This window comes from Anomaloglossus baeobatrachus, chromosome 5 (assembly GCF_048569485.1).
Source record: "Anomaloglossus baeobatrachus isolate aAnoBae1 chromosome 5, aAnoBae1.hap1, whole genome shotgun sequence".
In the NCBI taxonomy this organism is placed as follows: Eukaryota; Metazoa; Chordata; class Amphibia; order Anura; family Aromobatidae; genus Anomaloglossus; species Anomaloglossus baeobatrachus.
The window spans coordinates 253270822-253284391 of NC_134357.1; the positions used below are offsets into that span (position 1 = coordinate 253270822).

The 13570-nt window shown below is 41.9% G+C and overlaps 1 protein-coding gene across 1 annotated transcript in view; it reads left to right on the top strand.

Moving 5' to 3' along the window:
* Positions 1-13570, top strand: part of TNKS1BP1 (tankyrase 1 binding protein 1) — a 128196-nt gene that overhangs the window by 52344 nt on the left and 62282 nt on the right. The window contains exons 5-7 of the mRNA XM_075349353.1: positions 814-1277; positions 6213-8427; positions 13184-13325. Of these exons, the coding sequence (XP_075205468.1) occupies positions 814-1277; positions 6213-8427; positions 13184-13325 (2821 nt within the window). The remainder of the gene's footprint in view (positions 1-813; positions 1278-6212; positions 8428-13183; positions 13326-13570) is intronic.

Genomic DNA, 13570 nt, shown 5'->3' on the forward strand with positions numbered 1-13570 from the left:
TCCCGGCGGCTTCTGGCCGCCTCCCTGGATTGACAGGTCTCTCTCAGCTTATGTGTGTATAGGGAGAGATCAGTCACTCCAGGGTAATAGGTGGGGAGAAGCCTCTGGGGACCTGTTCAGCCAGTCTCCTGTCCGGCTTGGTCATTAATGGCTTTCAAAGTATATTTTTCTCTGAAACGCCGCATCAATGTCAAATATAACTGTCTGAGATGATACAGTCAGGGTGTGAAACATGCTGCTGATGATCGGGCAACATGTATCAGCTATAAGGTTCATTTTAAGGAAGACATTGCTACACTGAGGTGGAGATGTCCATGTTACTGTCCACACATCCCTTTAGAACTAGCAATGCAAACTCATCATATTAAGTCTTAGTTCATACAAGCGTATAAAAAAATCATTTTTATTTGTCATATCAGACCAAAATCAGTTCCCTATTTATTGTAATGTATCGATAAAAATTGGATGGTAGACGTATGATCCGATTTTCTTTTACACACTCATAGACTTGAATGTCTATTTACCATAATTCAGAAGATATAACAAGAGTGCATGCTGTGATTTTTGTCACGTGGACATTTGTCATCTAAACAGGACAATTGAATACCAATGGTCCTAGGGCTGCTGGAGTTTTGCCAATTTTTCCATGGACAACACTCTGACCAAAAATACGATTATTAGAACATAGATTTAAGGGTTATAATTAATTCGAGTGAAGAACACAGACTGTGGAAAATGTAAAAAATATTGTAAAACATGTATAAATTCAGCAGGTCAAGATCAGTTAATTATTTCTATGTCAATACTTTGCAGATACCAGTTTCATATGGACAGCAAAAGACTGATGAAGAAGAGAAACAAAAGTCTGCGGAAAAAGTTGAGCCACCGGGTTACATGAGGACACAGGCAACCAACTATAAAGTAACCATAGAGGATATTAACAACGATCCTACAGACTATACAACGAGTCATAGAAGTGACCTTCATAATACTATTCAAGACAATATAGATGTTTGTCAACCTGATGTTCAGGAATCAAATTTCCATGATAAAGAAACTAAACATACTTATGAAGAAGACGTACCTTCTATTTCCTACACTACAAAACTGAATGAAATTGTTGAGCGTGGTAATCAACACATTGACACTAATCACCCTTATCATGTGGTTGAGGACCACAGAAGCTTCCATGAGAGGCAGCCAGAAGACGATCCTGATATGAAGAACGTGGGCTATATGACCCATTTTGCTCCTATGGCTCAAGATATTTCTCTCAGGTAACCAATTATGCTCAATTGTATCCTTGACTTAATGTTTTTTCAGGAAGGAGATATTTTATGTTCCAGATGCATCTTAAGGCCCCGTCACACGCGGCGACGTATCAAACGATATATCGCCGGGGTCACGGATTCCGTGACGCACATCCGGCATCGTTAGCGATGTTGTTGCGTGTGACACGCACAAACGACCGTTAACGATGGAAAATACTCACCAAATCGTCCATCGTTGACACGTTGTTCCTTTTTAAAAAATCATTGATTGTTGAGCACGCAAGTTGTTCGTCGTTCCCGAGGCAGCACACATCGCTATGTGTGACACCTCGGGAACGATGAAGTACAGCTTACCTGCGGCCGCCGGCAATGTGGAAGGAAGGAGGTGGGCGGAATGTTACGTTCCACTCATCTCCGCCCCTCCGCTTCTATTGGGCGGCCGCTTAGTGAGGCCGCACGAACCGCCCCCTTAGAAAGGAGGCGATTCGCCGGCAACAGCGACGTCGCTAGGCAGGTAGGTCCGTGTGACGGCTCCTAACGATATTGTGCGCCACGGGCAGCGATTTGCCCGTGACGCAGAAACGACGGGGGCGGGTGCTTTCACCAGCGATATCGCTGCATGTAACACCCCCTTTAGTGTGAAGTAAATGTTATTATTGCCAATGAGATAAGAAAAATTAGAAAAATAAGTGACACTGTCATTTAAAATTTGTTTTACTAGTCAGGGGTCTCGAAATAGTGGATTTAAATCATAGTAAGACTAAGGTCCAGTCACACTAAGCAACTTACCAGCGATCCCAACAACGATAGGGATCGCTGGTAAGTTGCTAGGAGGTTGCTGGTGAGCTGTCACACTGCGACGCTCCAGCGATCCCACCAGCAACCTGACCTGGCAGGGATCGCTGGAGCGTGGCTACACGAGTTGCTGGTGAGCTCACCAGCAACCAGTGACCAGCCCCCAGTCTCCTAGTTACAGCACACATCAGGTTAATTAACCCGATATGTGCTGCAGCTAAATGTGCACAGAGCAGGGAGCAGCGCACAATGCTTAGCGCTGGCTCCTTGCTCTCCTAGTTACAGCACACATCGGGTTAATTACCTGATGTGTGCTGCAGCTACATGTGCACACAGCAGGAGCCGGCAGCACAGGCAGTGAGAGCGGAGGAGGCTGGTATCAAAGGTAAATATCGGGTAACCAAGGACAGGGCTTCTTGGTTACCCGATGTTTACATTAGTTACCAGCCTCCGCAGAAGCCGGCTCCTGCTGCCTGCACATTTAGTTGTTGCTGTCTCGCTGTCACACACAGCGATCTGTGCTTCACAGCAGGACAGCAACAACTAAAAAATGGCCCAGGACATTCAGCAACAACCAACGACCTCACAGCAGGGGCCAGGTTGTTGCTGGATGTCACACACAGCAACATCGCTAGCAACGTCACAAAAGTTGTTCGTTACCAGCGATGTTGCTAGCGATGTTGCTTAGTGTGACGGGGCCTTAAACCAAAGGGGAGAAATAACTGTTTGACTAGGTCAAGAGGTGTGTGCAGTCCTTGACACACTGAGCAAGGTCACTCTTATATGAGAGTGTGACTAATTTTTGCTATGTTTGCAAATACCATTATGAAACTGTGTTTGTCATATCCATCTGTATATCCATATGGATGACTCAGTTCAGAAAAAAATGTCTGATCTTCTCTATTTAACATTCATTTAACAATTGTATTACCTGTTGCATTTAGCCGGTAGCTCAAAGAGGTTTGGTTCATGATTGGTGAGCTCAAGGGTCATGTACACTATGCCATGTGCAGTATAAAATGATTGCCATCCGACATGTCACAGAGATTTTTACAAACTTTGCCAACTGTCAGGGCAGCGTCAGGATCTGTACAGATTACTGATTTTGACACTATGCCCAATAACTTCTCTGGTGTCAGTGATCAACGAAGGCAGACTTGGGTGTCATCCTGCAGAGTGGTAGTTCATAGCCAGGCTAGCAAGAGTTAATCATTCCTAGTCTACTTGTTAGTCTCCTTTGATTACATGCTGTGGGGGAGCCAGTTATATCTACATCCCTCGTATATATGCTGTCTAGATCCTTCCTTCTATGCCAGCTTTAGTTTATCTTAGCTGGTTTGGCGAGGTGTTGTGGTCCAGACTATCTGGTGATTGTGGTACTTGTTGGTGAGTGCGGTTGTGGAGTCAATCCTTCTTGCCTTTTATTGCTACCTTCCTGCTCTTGCTTTTCTCCTGAGTTTCTCGTTGTCTATTCCTGTGTGTGCAGTGTGTCAGAGTTTTGGTTTTCCCTTGTCTGTCTTTATCTGTGTTTCCATCTCACTTCTGCTCCTTCCTTCCCTGGTGGTAGGAGGAATCAGATTAGCTCTGGTCAGGAGCATAGCCAGGCACTGGACTCTTCACCATCTGAAGTAATCCTGAGTTAAGGGATAGTCTAGGGTCCCCTAGTGTGAGGGACAGCATAGGAGCCCCTGTCCCTCACTAACGCACAGCCACATTGTGACACATGCTTACTGGATGGCAGTTGTTTACACAGGCCAGCCCCGCTTTAGATGCACACTGAATAATCTGTAATAGACTGTTCAGTGTGTATAGTCTGTCATTGCTCTCAGCAGCACAGGTCCTGTTCATGGAAGATAGTATGCTGCCGAGAACATAAATGTTTTTCAAAACAAAACGAACTTTTCACCAAGCGTAAAAGAGTTTGTCTTATTTGTTGGGAGATCATCAGCCTTTTTAGACTGCACAATTATAGTGAATAAAAATTCACAATAATCTAGTGGAAATGGACCTTTAACCAGGGTCTTTCAGCTGTATATCGACCGTTTCCTCTGCTAATGTCGTCTTTTACAAAAACATTTGGCTAGACAGACACATAGGGTCAGAGTCATAATTTTACACAAAAAATCTTTGAAGAGTCACATAATTTTGGGCCAACTCAAAGCCGCTCTAAAATGTTGTGACTTTTGCTTTCTCACGCCATTTTAATCCAATTCCGACAAAATGGGCTGTGCTGGGAGGGGGGACCACCATTCATTAAATACATGAAGAGCAGCAACCACTAAACTAAAGCAGGCTTTACACGTTGCGACATCGGTAACGATATATCGTCGGGGTCACGGCGTTAGTGACGCATATCCTGCGCCGTTACCGACATTGCAGCGTGTAAACTCTAGGAATGACAATCACCGATCGCAAAAACGTCAAAAATCGTTGATCAGTGACACGTCACTCCTTTTCATAATATCGCTGCTGCTGCCAGTACGATGTTGTTTGTCTTTCCTGCAGCACCACACATCGCTGTGTGTGACACCGCAGGAACGACAAACATCTCCTTACCTGCCTCCACCAGAAAAGGAGGATGAAAGAGGTGGGCGGGATGTTATGTCCCGCTCATCTCCGTCTCTCCGCTTCTATTGGCCGGCCGCTTAGTGACGTCGTGGTGACGTCGCTATGATGCCGAACGCACCACCCCCTGGAAGGAGGGATTGTTCGGCAGTCACAGCGACATCGCCGACCAGGTATGTGCGTGTGAAGCTGCCGTAGCGATAATGTTCGCTACGGCATCAAGCACCAGATATCGCATGTACTACGGGGTCGGGTGCTATCGCGCTCGACATCACTAGCAATTGCTAGCAATGTCGCAGTGTGTAAAGCCCGCCTAAGATATGTGACAAGGAGCACATGGAGATACACACTACTATCCAGCACTTCTTATTCATGAACACCTAAGGGTACGCTCACACGGCGTATAAGAAATTGGTCCTACTTTTATCTAGAAAAGTTGGGCAAGTAAAATCTGTTTGGCAAACATATTTCATGCGAGTGTGCAATTTTTTTTCTCCCCTATCATCAATATGCCATCCATATACAGTACAATGCATTTTTTTCTCAGCAGCTATCAATGAGCAATCATTTACAGGACTATTTACAGTGTTCTGTGCTACAGAATGGTAATATATCTGTAAAAATCGGATGGCATCGGATTATCAGTGCAACGTCCAATTTTTTTCTTGCACCCATTAGCTAATATCATTCTGCAATTTTTAGCTCAGGCTCATTACAGCTGAGGAAAAACTGACAAATCAGCACTGACTCATTGATAACATGGATCCGAGTGCAATGTAATTTTTTTCTTGCGTTAAAGCTGCTTTGCACGCAGCGACATCGTTAGCGATGTCATTCGTGAAAGCACCAGCCCCCGTCGTTTGTGTGTCATGGGCAAATCGCTGCCCGTGGCGCACAAAATCGCTAGAACCCATCACACATACATACCTTCCTAACAACGTCGCTGTGGCCAGGGAACAGCCTCTTTTCTAAGGGGGCGGTTGGTACGGCATCACAGCGACGTCACACGGCAGGCATCCAATAGAAGCGGAGGGGCGGAGAGCAGCTGCATGAAAGCCATGCTCACCTCGTTGCCGGAGGACGCAGGTACGGTGTTGTTCGTCGTTCCTGGGGTGTCACACTTAGCGATGTGTGCTGCCTCAGGAACGACGAACAACCTGCGTCCAAACTCAGCAATTACATTTGGGAAATGGACGACATGTCAACAATCAATGATTTGTTGAGTATTTTGCATCGTTAGCGGTCGCTCGTACGTGTCACACGCAATGACGTTGCTAACAAGGCCGGATGTGCATCACAAATTCCGTGACCCCAACGACATCTCGTTAGCGATGTCGTTTCGTGTAAAGCCCCATTAACACTCATCTATTTTATGCGCAAGTGACAGCGAACCCTAAAAGTGAGATTAGATTGTTTATTTTCATCACTCTGCCATCAAAATTGCCTTTACTGTCCTTGTTAGGAAACAATGGCACTCATGTATGCACTCATGTACGCATTGGGTTTTTTGTGGGTTATTGTACTCTTGAATATATGTATATACATTTATTACATGTATTGTCTGTTGCTTTCTTTTTTTAGATTACAACATGAAAATTATGAGTATACCTCTTATGATTCTGGGACAACTTATATCCATCATGACAAATCCCCAATTGATCATTCAGAACATTATGATGTAATGGAACCATCACACATAAGTATAGAATCCCAATCGGAAGAGAAACTTCCTTCCCATGAAATAAATATTCATTCAATGGAATTTCATCCACCAAGTGCTCCGACTCAGTCACATGAAGAGCTGACTCAGTATAAAAACTATGAATCAAACAGTTCCAAGTCAACACTTGGTTACTTAGCAGACTTGGAGTCTTCTAAATCAGAAGTTCAATTAACTCATCTTGAAGATCCCACTTACGAAGTCATTGAATCACCAGAAATACGTAACACAAGTGACCAGGAAGGTGGACTTAAGTACTATAATATTTACTCACATAATTTGCAGGATAGAGAAGAAATAAAACACAGAGTTGAGTCAGAGGACCATGATTATTCACATAGTTATGTAGAAAAACCAATGTATGAACATGCAGAGTCTAAGGAACTAGTTCATACATATAAACCATCTGAGGGATTAGTTGGTAAAGTCACACCAACTAAAGAAATAGTCCAGACATATGAACCATTTGAGGATGAAGTTCACACATACATAGCATCAGGGGAACCAGTTCACACATATTCCCAATATGAGGCACGTGAATATAATTATGCAACATCTGAGGAACCAGTTCACAAATACGCACAATTTGGAGAACCAATGCAAGATTATTCACAAACAGAAGAGGAAAGGTATGATGTAAAAAAGAAGCCAAAATATGAGTATGATCAGTCAGAGAAGCTAGAACAAACATATGAGCAAACTGAGAAGCAAGTTCCCCACGATGTTCAGTCAGAAGATTCAGCTCATGAAAAATCAAGCACACAAACCCTCACATATGAAAAACATATGAAACCAATTTACACATATGATGAATTAAAGGAGTCATATCCCCAGGACACACAACCAAAGGAAACAGAAAAAGTATACGAACAAGTTTATGAACATGCAAAGGAAACATCTGCAAAGTATATACACCCAGAGGACTCCTCAGAAAACATCATTCCCCAAGTAAAAACAGAGTCACATTACCAACAAGCACAAGAAGAGGAGCCAATAAGTAAAAACTACCTATTAGAAAAAAATATTTCCAGTGAAATGCCATTGGAGTTGCCAAATTACCGGCAAGCACAATCAGAAGAGCCAGATTATCGACACACTCAAACAGAGGATCTAGATTATCAAAAAACACAATTACTGGAGCAGTTTTATAAAAACCAACAACCAGAAGGGTCAAATTACCAATATAAACACTCAGAGGAGTCATATTATCAAGAAGAACCCTTAGATGAGCCAAATTATCAACGCGGACACTCAGATGAGCCAAATTATCAACGCCAACACTCAGATGAGCCAAATTATCAACGCCAACACTCAGAGGAGCAAAATGATCAAGAAACAGTTTCAGATGAGGTGAATGTCGGGTATTCAGAGCAAAATATCTTGGTGTATAAAGATAAAGGCTCAGAAGACCCACACTTAATAAAGTATTATTCAGAACAATCAGACGAGAAAGATGATCAGACGCAGAAGGAGAAAACTAAGGTGTTTGAAGAAAATAATCATAGGTTTACAGAGTCTAAAGAGGAAGAATATGTGAACCTTCATGCAGTAGAAAAAGAAAGTGGACATGTTACTTCAGAGGAGCAAGATAAACCTAAGAGCACACTTGAAAAATACTTGGAACAGCAAGATAACAATAGTTTTCCAGAAGAATACCACTACAAAGATGATTCATCTTCTGAGATCTACAATAATGAACTGCTACCAAAAGAACAAAAACTTGAGTACACCCAGAAAGAAGAGCCAAAGACTTTAGCTGCTCATATTGTTGAGTCAGTGCTTAGAAATGTTGTATCAGAGCAGCAAGACCGTACAGATTCTAAAAGAACAGATAAACATTCCCAATTCCTTGAATCACACACAGTAGAAACACAAGATACCTGCGCAGAGAACAAATTGGACAAACACACTTTAAATGAAAAAAATATAAATGGATATTCTGAACTGGAAGAATCTGAGCTGAGCAAAGATGGGTCAGAAAGACTTAAATTATCAGGTGAAACACTCGAAGAAAGTCCATTGGATACAGCATCAGACTCAGAGGAAATTCCAGAAGAAAGTTTTGATTTTCTAGAGGTATGAAGCCTTTCATTTATGATTTTGAATAGCAAAAGATTGAGGTCTTCAGATAATAAGTCCATTATTTTGGTGCATCAAGCCATTGCAGAGCTATTGTCATGAGCATTTCATGAATCGTATAAAATCCTTTTGGATTATACTTATACTATAAAACCGAACTTATACTATAAAACCGAAGGCCTTGCCCTGTAGTGCTTCCTTGAGATATTACTTTATATGCTTCTACATGAAATCTGAGGCATTCAGCATATCAATGAACTTTGCTTGGCACAAATCAGAGGTTGCTTGGAGACATGTGCAGGAGGCCCTAAACGTAGGATCACTTAGTAGTCATCTAAATCTTGACCACAGACAAATCTAACAATAGTGATCAACCTACATAATAATGAGAAAAAATAGGTATGAGAAAGGCTGAGTAGATGTTTACAAGTCTTATAGTTGATATAGGGTGCCTAGAGGTGGCAGTTAGTTGTTAGGCTACTGCTAAAGAATTCCTACAAGCTTTCTCTCCATAAAGCTTGTTACCATTACCACATGTGAATTATTCACCTAATAATCATCCATTTCTTGCTGGGGGTTTAGTAAGTCTGGATTTTTAAATTGTTCTGCCCCTACTTTAATATAAATCAGAACAGCAGGAGTAAGGGAGTGAGCACCAGCTTGGACCATTACTGAGACAGTAGGTGGGCCTCAAACTACCTCCTTGTAGGCACTGTGAAGCTTCTCTGACCACAGCTTACTCTAGTATAGCAGACCTAAAAATCAACCAAGTGCTAAGAGCTGACGAAAACAAAAAAATAGAGGAGCAACACTTATATGACCTGACTTACATATCATACTTGCATTCATGACTGGACAGTCATTTATATCAGCCTTGATATTAAGGTGCATCTCTATTATATTTAGAGGTAGAAAAGTGCACATGCAAGAAGAGGTTGCAACAATAGTATGCAATGTTGTCCTGTGGGGCTTTAGAAGTCTGGGCCTTTAGGAAGTGCCTGGGTGACTGAATACTGACACCACTCTTCATAACAGTGCAAATATATTAATCAGGCCTATTACCTGATATGGGATTCTGCTATTCTGCAAATAAAGTGGTAGTTATATTGTCAAGATATTTCTATAATAATCTAATATCACAGAATATAATCCACGGCACTCCTCAACAAATGTCTATTCAGTTTTCTTTACTCATGGATAGCAGATAAACAGAAGTATAGTATCTCAAGCGATCTATGGCAGTTTCATGTGTGAGTACGTTTTCGCGAGGCCTTGAGAAAGCATATTCACCTGCGAAACGGCCGTGTCACGTTTTGGGACACTATACCTTCATGTACCTGCTATTCATGAATAAAGGAATGAATGGACATTTCTTGAGGAGTGCCGTGGATTATATTGTCTGATACTGGATTTTTCTTTGGTTCTGTTTTGTATCACTGAGGGTTCCTAATCCAGCAACAAGTAAGGATTCTTACCTGTACCTTTAATTGGATGTTTCCCTGAATGTGATTGCGGCCTTTAGATAGTACCAGTGTTTTTTTTTCTTTTCTTGTGACAAAATTTATATAATGTCTATTGTCTTATATTCATGTATTCCCACTAGCTTCTTGGTCTGATTCTTTTATAAAAACTCCATTTTTCATTATGGTGAAAGGCCATTTTTGGTATTGTTTGAGATATAGATATGACTGTATATAGAGCTAGTAGTAATAGTTATTTGTTAGTTGATACCAACAGAACACTGAAGACAACAAAACATCATGCTAACCAATATCAGTTTTTTGGCTGATAGTGTGTAATTAATTCCCACCCTGTATGTTTTGGCCAGGGATACACCTTGTCTTCCATTGTTTTCCATTGTCATACATAAGATGTATTATTTGTGGACGCATTTTTTCCTCTCTCCAAGGGTTGAGATAATTTATGAACAATGAAGGAAAAACAGAAACTGGAGAGGTTGTCAGAAGCACTTTTCAGCTCTCATTTGTCTACTACTGGATAGGAAATAACAAGCAGTTACTAATGGGTGTGCTAATTTTATGTGTAAACAGTACCCTTAATCCTTAGAGGATTGCATTTTCTAAATGGCAACTAGCCATCATAGCCAGGTGATGTATTTATAGCCAATTATCATCAGGTCCTTCTTAAGGAGTAGATAATCTCTTTAATCTAATATGTCTAAAGTGTTCCAACTAAAATGCCAGCGTCAAAGGACAGTTTCAAAATGTCTTCCGTGGCCTCAATAATAAATAAAAAGGAAAATGCAAGATTAAAAGAAAAAGTATAATCACTAGCGAAACAAGGAATGCAAAGATATCTTTAGCAATATGAATAGGTTGGGTGAGATATGTGCCATTGGTTCAGGGGCAGGAAAGAGAGAAGCAAAAAAGGAAAAAATGGCTTCTATGATCTGAACGAAGTGGGGCCAACAATGTTGAGGCATAGAAAAAAACAGCACTTGTCCCAGAACAAAATCCCAAAAACTTTTTAAGGATAAAATCCAACCATAAAATATTTCCAAGGTACAGAACATAGCCTAGGAGCAAGGCAGCACGTTTCTGACCTTCATGGTCCTTAGTCAATGTCTCAGGCATTGACTAAGGACCACAAAAGTCAGAAACACGTTGCCTTGTTCCTAGCCTATGCTCTGTACCTTGGAATTGGTTGGATTTTATCCTAAGAATAAACGTTTTTTGGATTGTATTCCGGGACAAGTGCTGTTTTTTTCTATGCCTCAACATTGTTGGAGTTCCTTCCGTGCACTGTATGGGTGAGCTGATACACGTTTTTTCAATGAAACAAGTAGTATTCAACCCCCTGCAGATTTAGCAGGTTTACACATTTGGAATTAACTTGGCATTGTGACATTTGGACTGTAGATCAGCCTGGAAGTGTGAAATGCACTGCAGCAAAAAAGAATGTTATTTCTTTTTTTATTTTTTTTTTTAAATTGTGAAAAGTTTATTCAGAGGGTCATTTATTATTCAACCCCTCAAACCACCAGAATTCTGTTTGGTTCCCCTAAAGTATTAAGAAGTATTTCAGGCACAAAGAACAATGAGCTTCACATGTTTGGATTAATTATCTCTTTTTCCAGCCTTTTCTGACTAATTAAGACCCTCCCCAAACTTGTGAACAGCACTCATACTTGGTCAACATGGGAAAGACAAAGGAGCATTCCAAGGCCATCAGAGACAAGATCGTGGAGGGTCACAAGGCTGGCAAGGGTTACAAAACCCTTTCCAAGGAGTTGGGCCTACCTGTCTCCACTGTTGGGAGCATCATCCGGAAGTGGAAGGCTTATGGAACTACTGTTAGCCTTCCACGGCCTGGACAGCCTTTGAAAGTTTCCACCCGTGCCGAGGCCAGGCTTGTCCGAAGAGTCAAGGCTAACCCAAGGACAACAAGGAAGGAGCTCCGGGAAGATCTCATGGCAGTGGGGACATTGGTTTCAGTCAATACCATAAGTAACGTACTCCACCGCAATGGTCTCCGTTCCAGACGAGCCCGTAAGGTACCTTTACTTTCAAAGCGTCATGTCAAGGCTCGTCTACAGTTTGCTCATGATCACTTGGAGGACTCTGAGACAGACTGGTTCAAGGTTCTCTGGTCTGATGAGACCAAGATCGAGATCTTTGGTGCCAACCACACACGTGACGTTTGGAGACTGGATGGCACTGCATACGACCCCAAGAATACCATCCCTACAGTCAAGCATGGTGGTGGCAGCATCATGCTGTGGGGCTGTTTCTCAGCCAAGCGGCCTGGCCATTTGGTCCGCATCCATGGGAAGATGGAAAGCACGGCCTACCTGGAGATTTTGGCCAAGAACCTCCGCTCCTCCATCAAGGATCTTAAGATGGGTCGTCATTTCATATTCCAACAAGACAACGACCCAAAGCACACTGCCAAGAAAACCAATGCCTGGTTCAAGAGGGAAAAAATCAAGGTGTTGCAGTGGCCTAGTCAGTCTCCTGACCTTAACCCAATTGAAAATTTGTGGAAGGAGCTCAAGATTAAAGTCCACATGAGACACCCAAAGAACCTAGATAACTTGGAGAAGATCTGCATGGAGGAGTGGGCCAAGATAACTCCAGAGACCTGTGCCGGCCTGATCAGGTCTTATAAAAGACGATTATTAGCTGTAGTTGCAAACAAGGGTTATTCCACAAAATATTAAACCTAGGGGTTGAATAATAATTGACCCACACTTTTATGTTTAAAATTTATTAAAATTTAACTGAGCAACATAACTTGTTGGTTTGTAAGATTTATGCATCTGTTAATAAATCCTGCTCTTGTTTGAAGTTTGCAGGCTCTAACTTATTTGCATCTTATCAAACCTGCTAAATCTGCAGGGGGTTGAATACTACTTGTAGGCACTGTAGTATGAAACTCAATCATTTAACATATATGCTATAATTGCTAATGTATTTTCAACAAGGTTCGTGTTAGTTTACTTTAGTCTGGGACAGATAGAAGCTGAACACCTCAAGTCACCTTGTCTAATACTTGCTCCACTTGTTTTTTTTCTTGGGTGTCTGCCCGAGGGGCCGTTGTCTGTGGGCTTTATTGCATACTCTGATGAAACTTGAGCCATCAGTAAAAGTGAAAACATTATGCCTAGAGAAGAATATCTCTGCAAAGCTACCATGCTCATTATGAGACAAATGGAATTTTCAAGGTTACCTTCAAGGTTTATAGGTCTTTAGTGTTCAACCTTCGTAATAACTGTTTGTTGTTTTCCATTCAGGGCACCGGCATTTTAGATACATCATTAATGAGGGGCAGAGCATCACTTGGTAAAAAAAGATGTCATAGAACCCCTGCAGCAGGAACCTGTAATGCCCAAGAGGAGACTGATCCCGAATACTGGATGTTCCGGGACTCCACAGGTATAGAAATTGTAGAATACTTATGGGTTGTACACGTCTTAATGAAGGGCTCAGTGGGCCAGCATGCATATTAACTAAAGGCCGCTTTACACGCCATGACATCGCTAAAGCGATGTCGTTGAGGTCACAGTATTTGTGATGCACATCCGGCCGCGTTAGCGATGTCGTTGCGTGTGACACCTTTGAGCAATTTTGAATTGTCGCAAAAACGTTCAAAATCGCTAATCGGTGACATGCCCCCCTAT